The sequence below is a fragment of the Agelaius tricolor genome, unplaced genomic scaffold (genome assembly GCF_023055355.1).
Source record: "Agelaius tricolor isolate 1412-34295 unplaced genomic scaffold, bAgeTri1.0.p SCAF_4, whole genome shotgun sequence".
In the NCBI taxonomy this organism is placed as follows: Eukaryota; Metazoa; Chordata; class Aves; order Passeriformes; family Icteridae; genus Agelaius; species Agelaius tricolor.
This window is the reverse complement of record NW_027269264.1, coordinates 12088635-12102818: the sequence shown is the minus strand read 5'-3', so window position 1 is coordinate 12102818 and position 14184 is coordinate 12088635. Positions and strand designations below refer to the sequence as shown.

The 14184-nt window shown below is 52.2% G+C and overlaps 1 protein-coding gene across 1 annotated transcript; it reads right to left on the bottom strand.

Moving 5' to 3' along the window:
- Positions 1-344: 344 nt before the first annotated feature.
- LOC139589436 (serine/threonine-protein kinase PAK 3-like) lies at positions 345-14084 on the bottom strand. The gene is made up of 13 exons (XM_071425906.1): positions 13992-14084; positions 8530-8567; positions 8022-8144; positions 7398-7520; positions 7092-7171; positions 5978-6041; positions 4682-4730; positions 3439-3551; positions 2798-2915; positions 2052-2151; positions 1426-1622; positions 824-961; positions 345-434 (listed from the first exon to the last, which is right to left on the bottom strand). The coding sequence occupies exons 1-13, from the start codon at positions 14082-14084 to the stop codon at positions 345-347; spliced, it is 1326 nt and encodes a 441-aa protein (XP_071282007.1).
- Between the last annotated feature and the right edge of the window lie 100 nt (positions 14085-14184).

Here is a 14184-nt window from a genome sequence, read left to right as displayed (position 1 = left end):
GCCCTACTCTGCTCCTCTAGCCACAGCTGCAATGCCTCTATCTCCACAAGAGCTTGTGGAGACTTGTGAAGGAAGAAGACCTTTGCACGCTTCCAAACCCTGTCACAAACCCCATAGAAGAAACACCTGACCAATCAGAAGCAAATTTAGAGCTTATTCACAGGGTGAGAACAAAGGGAAGCTTCCAGCACAGTGAAGGTTTTATTTATTATAGTATTTATTTTGCCTATTAGAATACAGAGACTACGAACTATGACCTAGAAACTAGAAACTACAAACTACGAGCTATAATCTACAAACTACAAACTACAAAGTGCAAACAAGAACAATGGCCTCTTCCAGGGCTAGTATCTCCTGTTGGCCATAAACTGCTGCGTGGCCATGATCAGAGGCGTCAGCTCGGAGGTCGGCTTGGCTGATGTTACAAATGGATGCTGCCCAAAGAGAAAAACATGAACTGGTACTTTCCTCACAGGCTGAAACAGGCTTTCTCTGGCTACCAGAAAGATACAGAAAGAAGAAAAGGAGGGCATTCTGGGCACCACTGTCTCCACATCCAGGACCTTGCTACATGAGGCAAAATGGCTCCCAATCCCACAAATCCGTGACTCCAGATGTCTTCAGCTTAAGGAGATTTGGTCTAGGTGACCTTGAAAGGCTCCTTCCAAGGCATCCTAGGCCAGGATTCTCCTTTGTTTTCCTTTGCAAGCCCCCAGAGGGGAGATTCTTAGGAGCGGGCCCCATCAGACGCCTTGGACTTGAGCAGATGAGGAGCCCCTGGCAGCGGGCAGCTGGCGCAGCCTGCAGCCGCTTTGCCTTTTACCTGCAGCAGTTCCTGGGCAGACCAGCGCCTGTCCTCGTCCCTCTCCAGGCAGCAGTGCAGAAAGTCTCGCAACCACGCCGACTGTTGCCTGGGCTTCTGCAGCTTTGGCCTGCCCCCGCTGCTGATCAGCTCTTGAACCTAGAGAAGAAGGAAATGCCACGCTCTACCTGTCTCCTTCGCACCCCAAACTGCTCACCCAAACATACACCCCACGGGACAGGCTCCACTCTCCCGTGGCACTTTACTCCCTGCCAGAGCCTGGCAGATACCTTTCCTACCCCTACTGAAAGAACACAAAGCCACAGGCAGCCATAGCCAGTCCAATAGGCAAAGGCTCTTGCCTTCACCCCTGATTTCACTGGCTGATGGGGACTAAAAGCCCAGCTTTGCCCTTTTGTCAAAGCTTCCCTCAAGCAAAAGGCATCACCATTTTTTGTGCGGTTCGTGCACTGCAATGGCAAGGGGACGATCTGGACAAGGAGCACGAGAGACTATGCAGCCTGGCACCTCTCATTTCCAGGTGTTAGCAAGCTTGCCAGGCAGAAGAATGGGAGCAGATTATGTTTGGGTGTCAGCAGTATCTGAGAGCAGTTGCAGCGCACCGTGCGGGAGGTTTTCATCCGGTAAGGAGGCGCCCCTTCCACCATCTCGATCCCCACAATGCCAAAGGACCAGATGTCCACTTTGGGGCCATAGAGCTTCCTGGTGAAGATTTCTGGCGCCATCCAGTAAGTGGTCCCAACAGCTGATCTCCGTTTGCTCTGCTCAGCGGTCAGCTGAGCAGCAAGGCCAAAATCAGCTGAGGAGAAAAAACAGGCCAGCGTGAATGAGGAAAGCAAAGCAAAGAAATCCCCACTGTACCAATGTCCAAGAGGGCAGCGTGGAACCCGGCTGCCAGCAAGGGGCCATGCTGCCATTCCTCTGGCCTGCAGCCAAGGAAATACGGAATTGGCCACTTAGCAAAAGCCCCAGCTTTCAGGCAGTGGCTTTTAGTGCCCTGAAGCTATTAGACTGTAAGTGCCTTGCTTGGGAAGGGACACACGCACAAGCCAAAGGCACTCCTGAGCCCTTGTTCCCAGCAACACCTCCCTGCACCTTGGGGCTGTGCTCTGCGCTTGCATCAGGGCAACCTGGACTGCCACAGGCACCACTGCAGGGAACCGGCAGTCACCCAAAGGCAGCCCCACACCGCAGCCTGCCACGGCTGAGCCTGGCCAACAACACCCACCCAACTTGACGGATCCGTCCAGACGCAGGAGAATGTTGTGGCTTTTGACGTCCCGGTGGATCACTTGCTTGGAGTGAAGGAAATCCAGGCCTTGCAGGCACTGAGAGAGGAAAAAGAAACACCAGCCTAAGTGGATTTCATCCCACAAGCGGGGAAGTGGCACATCTGCAACACTGCAACATTCCTGGGCCATGCTGAGCCATGGCACGACAGGCTGCTGGCAAGGGCAAGAGCTTGCTGCTCCAACACGAGGACAGCAGTGCCTTTCTAAGTGAGGGTGTGTTTGCTTCTGAAAGAGAAAGGACAATTGTTCCTCCGGCCACTGCCCTGCAACCACAGACTGAAGCAGCACTGCTGCAGTGGCTGTGCTCTCTCCAGCCAGACAAGAGTGGATGCTTTTGCAAACACCCCTTTGGTGCAAGGCTCTCTTGGAGGCTGAGCTCCATGACAGCCCAGTGTGTATCTTTGTCTGTGCCACTTATTTTACATTGTGCCACCTGCAACTTTGCCCGTCCAGGGAAGGAATGCAGCACACACAGGCTCCAGGCAAGTGTTTAGAGAAGCAAACACAAACACACTAGAAGAAGGGCAGGGACACTGGCAGGCACTTCAGATGCTCTTGCTACTGCCAGTCATAAGAGAAAGGCAGCAAGGAGACTCAGAAGATGAAATCACTCCTCTCCTTGTCACCCATTTGGAAGGACCATCCCGACCAAGGCATGGGAAGCACAGGCACCATCCCTTACCTCCCGAGAGACAGCTGCTATCTCTCCTTCTGCCAGGCGAGTCTCCCTGATGACATCGTGTAAGGAACCTCCGTCCATGAATTCCATCACGAGCCAGAGTTCCTCGTCCAGCAGGTAGCTGAAAGGAGGAAACAACAGCCTGGAGATGAAGGCGTGCACTCACACCACCTGATGGATTCTTGTTTCTGTGTCTCTCTCAGAGGAAGACAGGAGGAAGTGAGCAGTCATTCACTACGCTCTACAGGCCTTGAACTCTGGGCAATCTAAAACACTGCTTGGTATATCCACACCAACGAACAGGCCAAGGGAAATACAATCCGCAGTGCTTCGGCAACACTTCAGACCCATGGGGAAAAAATCCAACCCCAAAGCCAACAAATCCATGGGGAGAGAGCACAGGAACTTTGAGGCTGTTGGCTCAGTAAGATAGGGCCAAGTCCGGCCTTTGAAAGCGCCCTTCAAACTCGGTATGCCAGGAAAGAGTAATGCAGCCCCAATGCAATCTCCTCCCAAGACACTGTAGATCAGCCCAGAAACAGGAATGAACAGCTCCATCCTCTGCCATCCACCAAAGGAGTGCTTGAACCTCTGGCTTGCAGGATGTGAATGACCTTTCACAGCAGAACAGCAGAGCCACTCACCTGTCTACATAGTTGACAAGGTTGGCGTGCTTATTGCCACGCATGACCTGGATTTCATTCAGGCACAGTTCGCTGCCGCTCTCTTGCAGGAGACTAATTTTCTTTATGGCCACCTAAAACGACATGGAAAACCATGAACCAAAGAAGTCTGTGGCACAGGACCACAAGGGCAACATGGAGACAGTGATTATGGGATGACAGTGCTGGGCTGGGCCAAGCTGCCTTGTGACAGGACATCAGACCGCCTGCTCGGGCACCTCCCAGGACACAGAGCCACATAGCCTCTGCCTTGGAAACCTGGCAGAAACACGCTCTAAGCTCTCCACCTCAGAGGTCTAACAACACTCACTGTGCCCAGGGCCAGTCTTCTCCCATGGCCTTACTTTATCATCCCCATGCTCATTCACACACCTCTTGCAAGCAGGAAGCCATTTTGTGCCAGTAAAAATGGAGCAAAACTGCTGGGAAACCATTGGCACTTCTAGGGGATTGGATCATTACTCCAGCGGTCACTGGCATTCTCCATGGCACAACAACAAAGCAAACAGTTAGAGATGTGGCAGATAAAATGCTGTCCTAAAAACATCCTGAGGGCTATTCCTCCTAAGAAATACAACCCTACATACTTCACGATGAAAAAATGCCACGATGATGAAAACATCATTAAGGACACCTCCAACAACCACAATCCTAGCACTTCCTCACTCCAGGAATTTTCATTTTGCTCCACTCAAATACTTTTCTTCACACCACTGACTTTTGCAATTACTGCCTGACTGTAAAAAGAAATAACCCAGGCCATGATCTTCTAGGGATATACACCGGGCTATGAGCAGGGCTTAGGCCCTTGAGAGACTCCTTGCAGACCACTCTGTCTAAGCACAGTTCCAAGGGCAGCACTGCAGGTGCCTACAGAACTATCAGCACGATTCCCATCTATTTGCTAACAGCCAGAAAAGAGAACTCAGGAACCCTGCAGCCCCAAAGAGCAGTGCCATGCTCTGAGACACCACCTGGGCACTAAGACCCAGCCAGCGTGTCCTCCTCTGGCCTCCTTGCATTCCCAGGGGCAGCTGAGAAGGACAAAATCTGTCCCCACTGTATTTGGCAGGGAGGACACTGCTCTGCACTTCATCTGCCTTTGCAGCAAAGCTCTCCTGGCCACCCAAAGCTCAGCCACAGCTCACAGCAGAGGGGAGGGCACTCGAGAGCTGCAGAAGCTGCGGCGCTGCTTGGCGCTTACCTCTTCTCCTGTGGCAGTCTCCACTGCCATGCACACCGTGCCGAAACCCCTAGAAACAAAACAGCAGCGGAGAAAGAAGAAGTCCTTTAGTCCCTGCCACTGCAAGACACTGCAGTCCAATGGCAAATAAGTCCTGGGGCAAACAGTAAATGGAATAGGACAGATTCTCCTCTGGGTCTTTTCCCCCTTTTCTCTTTCTGTATCTGTACATGTGTGGGATTTTTCCAGGAACTTGCCAGTTGGGCCTTCTCACACTTCTCCCTGGAGCCTGTCTGCCAAACTCAAGCACCACTACCGAGGCCTTCTGAGAAGGCTGAGGCCACGGAACAGCCATTGCAGGAAAGCCTCCAGACACAGATCCCTTCTCCAGCTTGCAAGGAAGTTAGTGCCCGGCCACAGCTGCAGCCACAGCCAGAGCAGGGAAAGGCTTCCATTGCTGCACACACAAATGGAGAAGTCCTCAAAACACAGGATGCTTGGACAGCGGCGTTCTGAGTCCAGAGCTGTTGTCAGCTGCTTCTCTTCGGTGCACCAGACACCTGGAGGACTCTGCTTTTCTGAAGATTTCTCGTACATTTGCCTTCTCACAGGGAAAATGTTGCAAATCAGTCCCATTTCCAGTCAGCAGAGCCGGCTTTCAAAGGGAACAGCTTGGTGGATCCTTTGCAGGAAAGGCCTAAACCCCACAGGATCCACCAGGGTTCTGCCATCAGCCAGATGATGCCTTTTCCTCTGGAGTGCATTGGCACTGGCCATTGCCCTGAAGCTTTGTCTTTTGCCACCTCAGCTACAAAAGAGAGCTGCTTCTTTCATTTCTGCTTTTGGCTGCTAGGCTAGGTGGTGGCCATCCAGACCACTGAATCTTGCTTTCAGCAAAATACTGGAAAGAAATGTTACCCAGAGCTGTTCCCTGACAGCTGTCAGCTGCTGACTTGACCTCTGAGGCAACAAAGTTTCTCCTCCTTTCATTCCCACGCATTCTGTATTCTTTTGAGACATGCCAAAATGATTTCTCCTAGGAAGAGCGGCAATCAGGTGCAACAGACTTGAGGGACAGGAGATCTGCCAGGTGCTGCTCTTTGCCGCAGAAAAGACATTGCCAGCGTCCAGGTGTCTTTGCCGCCCTGCCTTCGGACCACAGCTGTAAATGCTGACCAGTACTGAGAGATCATCAGGCATCATCCTAACGCAGTGTCTGAACAGCTTTGGAGCTTGCCTGACGTCGCTCTGGGGAGATGTGACGCCAGCAAAATGCACAGGCCCTGCCTTTGAAGAAGGAGCTGTGGCTGCACTCACCCTTTGCCAATGGTTTCCAGCTCTGTGTATTCAGCCTCAGGATCTCCCTCGCTCACCAGCATCTCTGTAAAAATCCCAAGGAAAGATGCTCACTTCAAAAGAGATCCCACCCTGCAGCAGATCAGAAAGGCAGCCCCACTCTCTGCGACTCTGGGCCCTTTCAACTCAGGCAGTCGGCAAACAACAACACCACCGCACCACCACCACCACCACCACCTCAGAAACAACAGCAGCAAGACGAGCAGCCCTGCAGCACAGATGGCCTGTACCAAACTAGACGTCTAAACTAAAATCTAAGCACGTGCAGAAACAGTCAGAGGATACAGGGATCAGAAAGCTGTAACCAAGAGAACTGGTTGTTGTCTAGAAATGTTAAGGGCAGCAGGAATAACAAAACCTTGCTGTTCCTGGCAATCAACACTCTGTGACCTTCAAGCAAAGCTTTAATCCTTGCAAACATCAAAGGCATCTTGGCTCCTGGAATCAATTGTTCTCAACAGCTGCCCTTTGCAGAACAGCAAGAATATTGCAGAGTGCTTCCAGCAGAAGCACAATCTGCAGCTTTAAGCAGGACAATTTTGCCTAAACAATGGCCTTCTGCCTTTCAGGAGCAGCAGCTCATGTTCCAACCTACTGTGCTGGGCCTTAGGAATGAGGTGCCTGAGCCTTTAGGACAGGCCGAGTTCTGAAGATGACCTTGGCCGTGCCCCACAGGAGCTCCTTGAGGCCTACTCATTGGCTGGGTCACGGCCTCCTGCTCAGCCAGAAACAATCTCTGGTTTGCCTTTTGCCTCCAGGGGAGCTCAGGCAAAGCCAAGCCAGGCTGAGCTGCTCTCAGAGGCAGGAGCAACACCCCGGTGACCCCTCACCACCTCAAAGCACAACAACAGGTCCTGTGTGGAGGCCTCAGGAGCTGGCACTCAGCTGAGGAGGAACAGGAGCTGGGACAGCTCATGCCGACACACGCACACACAGGGCACTGCTCCAGCAGACAAGGATCACAAAGGACGTACTCAGCATGGCCAGGCACTTGTCCTCTGTCCTCTCTCCCAGCTGCTCTCTGCTGCCAGAGGAGCTACTGGTGCTCCAGATGCACGAGCTGCTCCCGCTGCACTTGCCAGCTTGGGGACTGGAGGCTCCTTCAGAGCCTTCTGCTGCAGCTCCTGCAGGTGCCAGGACAGAGGAGGTGGAGCTCTGGGAAAAGAAATGAGTGAGGTCACAAATGTGCCTGGCAGAGGTGCCCCTGCCATCCCATTTCAAATGCAAGCCCCCGGGAAGATGCTGCTGGCCACAGCCAGGGCTCTTCACCTCTCAGCTTTTGCAGCCCGCTTCTCCAGCTCAAGGCCCAAAATCCAAAGGCTGCTTTTACACCATGGACAAAATGACACCACACTCACTGCTAACCAAAGCAGGCACTTACTGATGATGTTTGCTCTGGGCCTGGGCTGACAGCAGGGGCAGGTTCATGAGCACCTTCCTCCTCTTCAGCCTCTTCCTCGCGTGCAGAGGCAGCCAGAGCAGGTGCTGACGCTGCCCTTCTGCTCTGGGGACACACAGCAGCATGAGGGACAGGAAAGAACCTGGCATTCACCACCTCACCTATATTCAGCTACAGGCCCCGCTGCATCTCAGCTGTTCCTTTAGCTACTGACAGCTGCTGTCTGCGCAGGGCCAGGTCCCTCCTGGGGACAGTGTCTCCTCATATCCTGCAAGCTTCTGAACTGCACCTTTGCACTGCTCTCTTCACTGGGGACAGGGAGCCTGCACAGCCACTGGCCACCAAGGGCCTCACTTGTACCCCAGCAGCATGCCAAGACATCCTAATGCTACCTCCTGTCTCTTGCTAAGACAAATTCACAGCCCCTTTCAGAACAGTAGGAAGGTGATCCCTGAACTTCCAAGTTCCAGGCCTCACTGCCTGCGGGAAGGGCAGGAAAGATTCCAGCCCTCAGCATCTTCAGCCAGGCACGGGAGGTGCTGTCTGATCAGAAACTTGCAGCTATGCTTTGCTCCAGCCACAGGACTGCCCAGAGCTGCCACTTACTGATGCTGCATGCTCAGGCCCTGCAGTGGCAGCAGGTACACTTTGCTGGGCATCTTCCTCCCCTTGGGCCTCTTCTTCAGGAAGACACACAGCCACTGGAGGCTCCGAGGTTCCCTTTGGGCTCTGCAGACAGACAGCAGCGTCAGGGACACGTAACCTCCTTTATATTCAGTTCTAGACCCAGATGCACTCAGGAGAAAGCATCTGCAGAGAAATGGGATTCTAAGGTGCTCAGACTCAAGTAGAATGGGCCAGCTAGATGGGACTGCACTCTCTTGTACAGGAGAAATTCCATCATGGCAGCCACCACTTTCAGCTGCTTAAAAGTTCTGGAAAGGAACGGGAGAAAACAGCCCTGGGTCCTCCTGCTGCTGCTGTTGCTGCAAAGGGCCTGGGCTGTACTTTCATTCATCCAGCCAGGCTGGCACCGGACTGCAACCGGCCCAGCTCACAGCTTGCTCCGCAATTGCCAAATGCTACCAAGGCCAGAGGCTCCTTTGCCACTCACCCAAAGAGCGGATTCTCTCCAGGCACGGCTGATGTGACCTGCAACACACAAGGGAAAAAGAACCAGATGCTCTAAGAAAACTGCCTGTGCTGGCCATGCCCACCCCAAAGTCAACCCAAAGACAGAGCATTCTGCTTTCACTACACCACTCCAGCAGCATCCCTTGTGGCACACAGCAAGCAAGACAACAGCAGCACAAAACACTGCCTGGTGTCTCCCTTTTCTCCTCTTTGGCCCCTCAACCCCTAGAAACTTGAGACTGAGAAAGTCTACAAGTGGTTCTCTAACAGTCATTGCTTCTGCCCCACCTCACCCAGCAGCCCCTACAGCTCCTGTAGGCGCTCTTCCCTGTATTTCCTCCTCTCTTTCCTGTATTTCAGTCTTCTCAAGACATTGCATGCAGCAATTGCCATGAGCTTACTGAAAACCTTTCCCCAGGGAGGCTTCACCCAAGTCCCTCTGAGCCATGGTGGCAGTTCTATCTTGACACAGCACAGGAACAGCTCCTGTGTGTGGGAGCATACAAGAACTCCTCAGAAATGGCTGTCTCAGAGGCCTTTACAAAGCACATTCTGTGATTTCATCACAGAACAAATGGCTCTTTTAGCGCGCAGGAAGTGTCAAGTTCCACAGGCACATGCTGGGATGAGGGAATGCAGACAAGAAGCCTTGAACTGAGGGACTTTGCCTCAGTCCTGGAGAGCAGTGCACAGCTTTTACAAGGACTCCTGCCAAGCTCTCTCTTCCAGTCTTCCCATCCTGGAAGTTGTCTTGCTTGAGCCAGCAAACTGAGGAGACTCCAGACTCCATTGCCACAGGCCGTGGCACGGCAGGAGCGGAATCCCCGCAGGCTACATCACAAATGCTGCCCATGCCCCACTGGCTAGAGACACGCCCTTCTTAGCTGGAGCTGTGGGCACGGGCGTTACCCAGCTGAAGGCCTCTTTGTGGCATTTGGGTTTCCATATGCTGCACTGAAGAAAAACGTCTACTTACGTGCCAGGTGGGTGAAAAAGTACCCGGAATAAGCCACGGTAAAAGCCGTGAAAGCTGCAGCACACACTCCCTCCATGGCTGGAGCAGTGCTGCTCAATCTGCAAGGGACAAAGCCTGTAGGGAGAAAACAAAAAAACTCAGAGTCCTGCTGGCAGAGACCTCGTCGATCAGCAGGCTCCCCTGCAGTGAGCGTGCCGCAGAGCTGCTCTGCACACTGAGCCCTTCCGGGCCTCGGCACAGCAACTCTGCCTGACAACGCTGCCATGCGGCCGCTGACATCACAATAGCAGTGCCCTGGGCTGCTTTGTGAGTTCATGCACAGAACCACACCTTCTCCACAGATAATGCCAAAAAAAGCCTGCAGCTTTCTCCTCTGCTACAAAGCCACACAGAAAGCCCTCCTAGTCCATCACCTGTTGCTCAAGGCATCTAAGAGTAAAAACACACTAAGCCCCTCTAGCCCGCACTGAGAAGCTGAGCACTGAGAAGGGAGCAGGATGTGAGGAACCACATTAGTGCTCTTTGGCCACTATTGCTTCTGAGCAAAAACCAGAAGGCTTCTTCCAGCGGGACTTCCCTTAGTTCCAGAAAGCAGCAAACTATCAGAACCCAGGAAATTCCTCTGCCTGCCCTGGAGGGCTCAAGCCGCTGCCCGGGGGCTCAGAGACTTTGGCACAGAGCCCAAGACACCTGTGCCTTTGATTTAGCCCTTGGAAAAAACAGTCACCAATCTTGATATGAAGAATTACAAGTCAAAAGGGTTTAAGTAGAATAATAGGTAGTTTGTCACCAGCTGAAAAATAGATTTTTGAGGTTTTGAAAATGACCGCTTGGGGGTCTCAAGATGGAGGAATTTGGATGTGCCTTGTCCTTCTTCCTCCTTCTTCCTAGCCACCATCTTCTGAGTGATGTTGGCACTTTTAGATTGGTTTAGAGGAGAAGCGCACTGTCTCACATAGGTGATAGGTATTGGGAAGTTATTGTAAATAGTGTACACATAGTTTTGGGTATAAAAAGACAACACTGCCTCTGAGGTGGGCAGAGTGTCTCAACCCAACCTGCTAGACAGACCTTGGCGGGTCGGAGAAAGAATATCATAGATAAGAAACAATAAACAACCTTGAGACCAAGAACAGAAGAGTTCCCACTCCTTCTTCAACTGCCGGGCTGGGGAAAGAGACTTTCTAACGCATCTCAGGGTCACTCTGACCAGCAGAGATTGCAAGAGCAAACAGGGAGAAGCACGACTTCAATGACATTGAGAGTTTCCTCCTAGGTACAGAGACAAGGCCATGTGTCTTTCAGCACTGTTTATTCAAAACATTTTACATCACTGCCGTGGCTGGGATTTCAGCAGGGAAACGCCATGACAGGAAATGCAAGGAGGATCCTTCTCTCTGACTCACTCTAGCAGAGAGGCCTTGGCACCAAAGCACCACCACCATTTTTTCCCCCCACTTTTGTCCTTCCTCAGTAATTTTTAGAACACAGGGCTGAGATGGGTGGCACTGAAGTGACAGCTCTGACACACAGCTGAAACCATCAGGGCCAGGGGGGCATGTGGGACTGTTTTTCTTCTCCAGCAGAACAAGGCAAGCCAGAGTGCTGACACTGATACCAAGTGAGTTCAGCCAAGCCCAAAGGGAGTGCAGCCAAGCCAAGTGCAGCCCAGCAGGCTGGGAGGAAGAGGCAGCAAAGCGGCAGATCCCATTGCCACGGACACGCCCGGCGTGGCGGACTGATGGCAGCGGCAGTGCCAAACAGAGCTCCGCAGGGAGAGACAGACACCCATCACCATCGCCACTGCCACCAGCACTGCCGCAGAGAGGGAGCAGCAAACTGCCACTGCAGGGCCAGAGCTGCTCCCGGCAGCACCAGCAGCCCCCATCTACCATCAGAACCATGCTGGAAGCCCTGGCCATCCTGTCTTTGCTCCAGGGGCCCCGTGTGACACTGCACCTTTCTTGCTTAAGCCATTACCTCTTTCGCACAATTTTCTTCCTATTGTCGTCTACTGCTTTTTTTTTCTTTTTCCCCTCACTACATTATAACTCTAACATTCTCAGCTTCTCATAGATTGGTTTTTCCATTGTCCCCCTCCATTGTGGTGGAGAAGGGGAGAGAGGAGAGGCTTTCCCAGGACTATCTCAAGATGAGGACATAGAAAGGAGGGAAGGCCTTAGAAAGAAAAAACCACACTCAGGATGCCTCTTTGGGAGGGAAGCAAATGTGCAAGCTTCTTAATATCCAGCCACAAATCTCTGGAGTCTTGACAGCCAAGAAGCACAGGTAGCTGCAAACCTTGTTGTGAGACACTGGAGGACATTGCTGGCTCAAGCCCTTTCAGGCGCTTGTAGGTGGGGAAAGGGGCAGATCAAGCCTTGCTCTGCTGAGGCCATGCCCTACTCTGCACGCCCCACACCCCCAGGCCTGCATCCCAGCCCAGCTGTGGCCGCTGATCCCTGGCACACCAGAGGCAAGGCTCCACACCTGTGTCTGGAGCCCCTAACCCAGCTCCTAAATGGCCAGGTGAGTGGCAGCCCCATGTGGGGGAAGGCCCCAGGAAAGCCAAAGGCTCTTTACCTCGGGATGTGTGGCCACCACATCTCTTGACCCTACCTCCTCTTGGTCTCATTTGCAAGCTGAGCTTCCTATCCCCTTTCAAAGCCTTTCACAGTCTAGTGCTCTGTCAACAGTGCCTCAGTTCCATGGTGGGAATTCTGAAGTCCTTTCAGAGAAGCCTTGCCTGAAAGAGAACAGGTCTGGCTTGCAGTGCATTGCCCTGGAGGCCTTAGGAAGTTGCTTTGCCTGCCATTACCCACTTACTGGCCAAAAAACACATGTGAAAGACTGAAGCTTTGCCAGCTGTGACAGTGGCCCAAAGAGAAGGCAGTTAGGGGCAAAATAAGGAGAATTATTTTGGTGCTGGCACGCACATCAGGTACCAGGTAGGTGAGAAAAGCCATCTGTAAATAGCTCAGCTGACAATCAGGGAGGGGAAGGTGCAAAGAAAAGCAGAGGTAGAAATCTCAAAGGAATGAGAGGACTATGGACAGAAGTTGAAACTAGCCTAAAGAAAAAGAAAAAAAAGAGTAATTGGATGAAATACTGATAAAATTCAGCAAGTCTTCTCTTGGTGCTGGATGGTGCATTGGGGGATAGTGTTGGCAGCTTGGGTGCCCATCCCAAAGCCATCACGTGTTTTCCCTCTGCTCTGAGACGGGTTCAGACAGGCTGTTGATCTGCATGGCCACTCCCAGTTGGCCCCAGAGTCCTCTCCACTTCATGATCAGCTCACCATAAGTTTTCTGGCTGTCATCCGTTGTGGCTTCTCTTCTCCTGAGCCTTGGTGTTGGTCACTGTTGTCTGAGGTGTGGCTGTGTGGTCATTTCTGGCCCGTGCCCTCCAGGACAAACCCCCACACTCCCCCTTTTTTGTTTTATTTAAAATGAAAGGTATAACAATCATAGTAAAAATAATATCTTCTTATAGCTAAAACCAACACAATACTTAGTAGATTTTAACAAAACTTGGGAATTAAAATAAACAGGTGGGTTCATATGGAAGACATAACCAAACAATAAGTAAATACAATTTTCATTTGCCCTCACTTCTCAGGCCCTGACTCCCAGACGGCTCCCGCCACTTCATTCCCCCTCACTTACCCACAAAACAAAAGAGAACAGAAAATCAAAGCCAAAAGACTTGGGGTGACACCTTTCCCGAGTGGCCTTCAGCAAAAACACACAAGTCAAAAGAAAAGGTTTCATGGGGGACTAGAATGGGGGAACCTTCCGGTGATGCAGGGCACAGGACTCCTGTGGGGGCAACAGAGTCGGTCCTCCAGCTGTTTTATTCTCAACTTCTATTATAGCTCTGACCTATGAAATATGTATTGCAGCAAAAATGGGAGTCTGCTAATACAAGAGGAAAGCAGGGGCAGGGTTGAGGGCAGTCAGAAAGTGGGATAGGGTAGAATCCAGGATGCCTGCCAGGGCCATCCTGGCAAGGGGTCAGAAGAGGAGGGGAGATGGCAGATGGCTGGTGGCTCGCCTATGCTTGCTCTTCAGCAGGTTCCATCTCCCGGCCTGTCCTTCCCAGGGACAATGGGTTCAAGGAAGCAGGGGTGGAACAGGAAAACTGGGAAAGGAAGTCTATCAAATATTGTGCAACTAAAATTTAAATTTAAATGGTAGTCAAATATACCGTCAGTTACCACCAAACATAGCAAAGTAAATGATTTTCAATAATCACGGTATCAAATGTATATTGAAACGATAAACAGGAGACCATGGGAGAGGTTAAAGTCTAGGGGACATTCTTCCAGGCCACAGCCCCGGGAAGTGCCCTAGCAGGCCCACAGGCCTCCACAGTGGCTCAGGGCAGGTCCCAACTGCACAAGTTTTCGCTCCCTCATGTTGGCCTTGGTTCCCGTGGCAGAACTTGCCTTCCCGCTGGACACTCACTTGCGCCTGAGCCCCTGGAGAAGCCCGGCTCCCTCCCCCTCTGCCCACAGCCACAGCAGCATCCCCAGCAGTGACACCACTGCTCTGCTCCATTCTGCCCTACTCTGCTCCTCTAGCCACAGCTGCAATGCCTCTATCTCCACAAGAGCTTGTGGAGACTTGTGAAGGAAGAAGACCTTTGCACGCTTCCAAA